The sequence below is a fragment of the Eimeria mitis genome, genomic scaffold (assembly GCF_000499745.2).
Source record: "Eimeria mitis Houghton genomic scaffold, Emh_scaff3085, whole genome shotgun sequence".
NCBI classification, from domain to species: domain Eukaryota; phylum Apicomplexa; class Conoidasida; order Eucoccidiorida; family Eimeriidae; genus Eimeria; species Eimeria mitis.
The window spans coordinates 1-6,578 of NW_024015202.1; the positions used below are offsets into that span (position 1 = coordinate 1).

General features: G+C 49.7%; 1 protein-coding gene across 1 annotated transcript; it reads right to left on the reverse strand.

The window, feature by feature from the left end:
• Positions 1 to 2,313: 2,313 nt before the first annotated feature.
• Positions 2,314 to 5,007, reverse strand: EMH_0062110 (protein kinase, PfPK7 homolog, putative; the record flags this gene model as incomplete). Its single annotated transcript, XM_038022528.1, has 7 exons — positions 2,314 to 2,403; positions 2,579 to 2,758; positions 3,012 to 3,125; positions 3,452 to 3,588; positions 3,774 to 3,989; positions 4,165 to 4,431; positions 4,890 to 5,007. The coding sequence occupies 7 exons, from the start codon at positions 5,005 to 5,007 to the stop codon at positions 2,314 to 2,316; spliced, it is 1,122 nt and encodes a 373-aa protein (XP_037878382.1).
• Positions 5,008 to 6,578: the final 1,571 nt, after the last annotated feature.

Here is a 6,578-nt window from a genome sequence, read left to right on the forward strand (position 1 = left end):
TAGTGCAATGCAGTTAGAAGACAAATCTGGTGAGGCCGGAGCATCGCCGCTTCTCAAGCCCGGCTTACGCGGGTAAATTTCACCATAAAATGCGTGCACTTTGACATGCAGGCTTCGTTGAAGGGTCAGCTGTGCGTGGACGGAGCGTATTGGAAATTTGGAAGCAGCAGCTGCAGCAGCAGCTCGGTGGCGAGCAGCAGCTGCTGCACGACTTGTTGAAAGAAACACGCGCTTCTGCATTGCAACGCCTTGCAGAGGCAGCAGCTGCTGTTGGCGCGAACGCAGTCGTGAGTGTGCGACTGGTAACCTCTGGTCTCCAAAGCATGCATGTCGAGTACACTGCATATGGGACCGCTGTGAGAGTATCAAGGGCTAATCCTGCTTCTTCGTAGAGTTATGCGACAGTTAGTAGCAGTGATAGTGTTTTCAACAGAATGCCAATGGCATGTCGCGTTTTCTCCTAGCGATCAGGTGGGAATTGCGATTTTGCACTGTGGCACCTGCCTTTTATGGTCTACGGATGCTCTTTTGAAGCCTCTGACGGCTTTGCAGTGGCTGTGCCCAGTATTTTGCACAAGCCGGAAGTGGAGTGCTGCTGTAGGGGAGCACGCCTACCTGCTGACACATCGGGGCCCCGCAGGGAGGGTCAATACTTTGTTTTGTCTCAGTGCGCCGATAGAACAATTACAATGGGGCGCCTGCTGTGAGCAGCATTTCCCGTAATTCCAGCTTTCAAAAATACCAAGCAGTCCTTCCAAGTGCTTGTTGCTGCTAGCTGCGGACCCTGTTGTCTGTAGTCCTGCGAACCAGACTCTTGTGCGCTAGAGAGGCTTCGGAATCAGTGACATGCCTATCCCCACTAACAGCAATGAAAGGAATTCAGCTTGAAGTGTTTCTCTTACTAGATGGACACTAGTACTTGCCCTACAGTCACAAGTTCCAACAGAGGGAAAAAAATCGGAATGCACATATCCGAAGAATGCCTTCTTTCGGGGCTTATACAACGATTACTTGTTTCACCTCTACTTGAATAGCACTTCCACGAAAGCGCTAACTTCTGGTGCCTTCTCATGCTTGCTAGTTTCTCCCCAACACCTGCCTGTGCTTCGAACCCATTTCGCTAGCATATTCTTGAAGAAAGAATGTGCTTTCTGGCATTATGGCTGCAACTAACACATCTAAGAGGGAGCCGTTTTTGCAGTGCATCGCTTATCTCTGTACAACGAAGCCGTTCTCATGCGTATCCGGCTGTCGATGTAAGCACTTACAGTCGATTATCCGTCTACACGCCATAGAAAGGGTTGGTTGGGTCATTAATGGAAAACTCGAGCATGGATGCAACCCAAGGGTGGCGAACAACAAGGACATTTTGCTCCCGGTACAGCACATNGAAAACTCGAGCATGGATGCAACCCAAGGGTGGCGAACAACAAGGACATTTTGCTCCCGGTACAGCACATGTTGCGCGCGGCGTACTTCCCTGCAGCTCCAGCTCCAAGAAGTGGCGTTAACGAGGTGATTTCACTGCACTTCCCACGAATATTGATGTATTCAAATGGCAAAGATCATGAAGAGTTTCGAGCAAAATTAGCGTGAATGGAAACATTCACGCACACAGGGAAATGCCGGTTAATGCCACCAGCGTATCTGTGTTTCGGTTTGGTCCCAACGGGAATGGGGATATTGAGAAGAGGGGTATGGAAGGTCCAGCTGCCGTGAAAGCTAAGTGCTTCTCCCCTCCATAGGCAGCTTCGTTTCCAGGCGGGGTCGACTAATTATTGAAGCCGGAAGGATGGGATTCCAGCCCAACGGAACGTGTAGTTCTAAGCGGTTGATTTGAATGGATCAACGGGGGGCACTCCACTGCAGAAAACTCTTTCGTTGCTAATCTTGGAAACAATCCCAGTTAGCTTCCAGTTGGCAAGTAGTCGGGGCGGNCATAGCCGAGACACAAGCGCCGCTTTAGATAACAAGGGTGTTTTACCTAACAGACGCACTGTCACTAACAAGGTAAACACGCTGTTTTGCAGGGACTCTCCAGCTACTAAAGATTACACAACGGGTATCTCTAGCGACTCGGAGCAGCTAACTGGTGACGTAGGGTACCCTGTGTTGCCCGTGGCAGTTGGATTTAGTAAACGCAGCACACGAGGAAACCGAGCTTTAAGCAATGTCTTTCGAAGGGTTTGAGCTGTGGCTGCTCGACCGCCCTCGAAAGAAGTCAAAGAACGTCGCACTCGTCCTGTGAAAAAAGATGCGTCGTCCGACAAGCTCCACCCGTCGCTGCTGCTGTAGGAAGCTCTTAGTGTTCTGCTAGCTCCTGACGACTGTCTTTTGCTCAAGAAGCTTTTGGGCGTATGCTGCAGCATCTTCGGCATTTGCAGACGTTATCCAAGGGTGTTCCTGTGCAGTTTAAGCAACGTTCCACAGTCAACTGCCTTCCGTATTGCCCATGTGAGGTAACTCCCCAATAGATGAAACAAGTACACGGCTTTTCAANGTCAACTGCCTTCCGTATTGCCCATGTGAGGTAACTCCCCAATAGATGAAACAAGTACACGGCTTTTCAATGCCTCACCAGGATTTTCCGTACAGATATACGGTCTTGCCACTCTGGATGAAGCACCTGCCGAAAGAAATCCCGCAACTCTGCGGATATGGGTGGGTTATCAGGAATCTTTACTACTCCCTCCCCGATAGCCTCGAATAGGCTTTCTATTGAGTTCGCAACGAATGGGACAGTCCCGAATACCATCACCTACATCGCACTCCAAGAAATCAAATAAGATTCAGCGAAATCAATCTCCTGCTGGCACTACTGCATTTCCGTTACCAAAAAACGTGCCGACCTAAGGGTGCGAACACAGTGGTGTTGAAACATGATAAGCGGACGCAGTGGCAGCTTCGTCACTGTGAACCCTCCAGCTTTCTTCATTCAGAATATTAAGGAGCTAGCTTGGTCCTTTGGGGTTCTATATATACGCTGACTGATTATCAGTGGCGGTGCGTACATAAGTGCAGACTCCCAATGCCCATATATCGGCAGCGCGACCATCGTGACCCTCGTACGGCTTGGATTCTTCTATCGGGCGGAGGCATTCAGGAGCCATGAACATGTACGTACCCTGCATTGGAACCATAAGACACAGTGGGGAATTCCTGCACCTGGAAGTCATTCAACAGGCAGATTGTGGCTGTTCACTGAATGACAAAGACAACTGCTGGATTGAGATCAACATCGATCCCAGACGTGTGGGAAAAGAACCTTAGTGCCCAGAGGAAATCAAAGAAATGCATGGAGCGCTAAGGCTCTGGGCGAACCATACGGTGGTGGGACGGGGAGGGAAACTTCACCGGCCACGAAACGCAACGCAAGAATTTCGAGAAGCCAAAAATGGTTTAATATTCTTATTGCAAGGCCAAGTGCCTTGAAATGCGTAGTAAGGCCCACCTTTGTGTATCTGACTTTGCCATTCGCGGTCATTTTCTCAGCGCTTCCAAAATCTCCTACGCAGACTCGGCCGTCAGCGCCCAGAAGAAGGTTGTCTACTTTCAGGTCTCTGTGACAAACTCCCAGCTCCTCGTGCACTGTACCGCGCCACAAGACCACATGCAAGCAGCACTCTTGCAAGCACTCTCAGCACTCGACTTTTTGGCACTCTCGAATAGCTATATGCTGTGCTGATTACGATCAAAATTTCGGCTTCTGAGGGATGTTGGGGTCTACGTTCAACAGTTCAACGGGGCTGGCGATGACTTGGCGGGCTTCTCACGGTACGCTAGGCCTTCAGCAGCATCCCGAATAAAGCATTTAGCTTGAGCTTCCGTAAAAGTCCTCATTGTCTTTAGCTGTGGGACGAATTTCTCTCGGAGTGTATCTTGGGTGGCCTCTGCTGATGCGTCGGATCCTAGCAAGCAGCTTCGCTCTGACTCATCATCTCGGACGTTTTTAAGAATCATCAGTGCTCCCCCGGCCATAAAACTTGTAACTGAGCAGCAAGCACAGCAGGAACCACAACGGACTCGAAACCCCCGAGTTAGGAAAAACAAGGGGAAACCGTTTTTGCCTCCTTAGCTTAGTTGTCACAGCGAGGAACAGAGTTGATTGATCAGTTATCGGTGTTGAGGGCTCGTTATGAGGAAAATTACGAAATGGGTACTGACTGAAATAGACTTTTCCATCTGCTGAATCCGGGTTTGAATCAAGGATTTCTTTCAGTTTAAGACAACGCGGATGATCTAAGAGCGCCAATATGCGGGCCTCTTCCTTCACGTCCTCCAGTTTGGTCATAAAGCCCATCCCAGTCGGGCCCGGGCGAAATTCCCTTCGCCTCAGGAGTAAAATCTTTCGGTATCGTTTGCAGCAAAAGCTCGTGACGACTCCATTGGAATCGTTCGTCTCCTCTACTCGAAATACACTGGAAAGTTCAGCTGAGATTAAAACGCAAACACTCCACACTTCTCAGAATGAATCAAGTCCAACCCGACACCGCAAAGAAGTGAACAACTGGCGTGCTTCTTGATACCTGAAGACATTAAAGCTTCAAGTCCATTCAGAAGAAAACATGTGTCGTCCACGGAGCAGGTACAATGCATGCGTGAATCACTAAAGAGACAAGAGACTGTTTCCTGGCTATTTAATGCGTGAGTGTGCTTGGGAGGCAACTGCTGAACGGTCTGCTACACCAACTGCCGAACAGCTTGTTACGGACGGCGAGGATACAACCGCTGCAACTGTTTGCATAAGCCACAGGATGTGTGCTTCCCCAATGCTCGTTAGCTTGAAGGTAACAAGACAGTGTGGGCGTTTCTCCCTACTGTTCGCTAACTTCTCGCAGACGCGATACTGATTCAGCCNGTAACAAGACAGTGTGGGCGTTTCTCCCTACTGTTCGCTAACTTCTCGCAGACGCGATACTGATTCAGCCAAGCGCTGCCATCTGGTAGCCGGCGCTTTGAAGCCACTCGGAAGTCAACTCCTTCCATGCGGGGGGATGGGCGGCGCATTATCGGTGCCAGTGCAATTCTTTCATATTGGGCTGTGAACGAGTACTTCTCGAACTCGCTGCTGGGGAAGGGCTCTCAGCATTCAAATAAGTTGGGAGCGATTTAACGCAGCGACTTCGTCTCATCCGACAACTGCTGATTGCTCTACGCGGATTTACAAACCGCCGAGTACCCTGCGGCCTTCTTCATAAACCGTTGGCCAAGGCGCTAAGGCCTGGGCGGCGGTCCCCAGTTGGGACGGCATTAAGGTGCGCTCTGCTGGCTCGTCTGTATGGCATAACCACACAGACACTCATGCACGGGCTATATTCTCCGTGATTCGAAGCTGGTGCTGTGTATATGAGCGAAGCAGATGGGAAAACCGCTGTTCCTTCGACCCAGGCGAAAGCTATCTGTTGCCGCCCTAGCGGTATGCCCGCCACTAGAGCGAGCTAAGCACCTTATTCAAAATGCCAGAAATCAAAATTAGAAGCAAAGCTATGAATGATTTGCAGACAAAGTGCACTAAATGTGGCAGGTGAGCCGAGTGTAGCGTCAAGAAGGCACACGGTAGCCGGGGCTGGAAGAAACTGCGTGTAGCAGGAAAAAGCGTAATAACCAGCAGTTAACTTCCGCTACATTCTAGAACCCATACCTTCTCAACTATTATATTTTTGCCTTTCATATGTTATTTTNTTAACTTCCGCTACATTCTAGAACCCATACCTTCTCAACTATTATATTTTTGCCTTTCATATGTTATTTTAGGAAAAGTTACTGTTTAGACGAAACTTATGCAGGACAGCGGTGACTAGCCTTGTTTTTTGTGGTTCAGCAGGACAGGCTCAGGAACAGTGAAACCTCCCGGGGCCGACGATGCACCTTATATTTAAGACACAACAATAATAATTTAGCTCCTTGATAACGGTAGGAGCAGGTACCGCTATAGAATCAAGGCAAATGGAATCGATATGCGCCGGCGGCGCATTCTAGCCTACAGAAGAGCACTAGACAGACAAGTCCAGTGGAATACGAAGGGGTCACAACGATAAAGACCCGTAACCTTAAATGGGAAAAAGCCATGTTGGTTTTTGGTTAAGGTTATGCCGGTAATTCAGCGGGAGGGTAGATCTCCCCGACCGCCTTGGGGTTTCTCTTACGGTTGCCTCCTGAGCTCGTCACTCCAGCACTGTGGGGCTGCTCGCATCGCTTGCCGGCCAGGCCTGCACCCTTTCGGGGTCTCGTTACTTCACTAGGATAGGTGCTTCTCATCCTACTACACCCGTACGAAAGGATTATTTGACCCTCGCTTCTAGGATGATTATGCTAACCGTTAGCTACCTACTACGTAGCATTGCCTGCCTACAGTTAGTACAGGAGCCTTCATTTGGCCTTGGTAGATGTCGCGTAAGCAAAAGCAAATGTTATATAAGGTGTCCAGAGGTAAGGCATGTGGCCAAGGAAGCTTCGTTGAAGCCTCCTTTGCTGCATTTTCCTGGTGTCCATGCGTGAGGCTGGCTTGTATTACCAGCCGCAGCGAAGTGCGCTGCAACCCCATTTCAGGTTGCCTCCTCACTGCAACACCCAGGCCT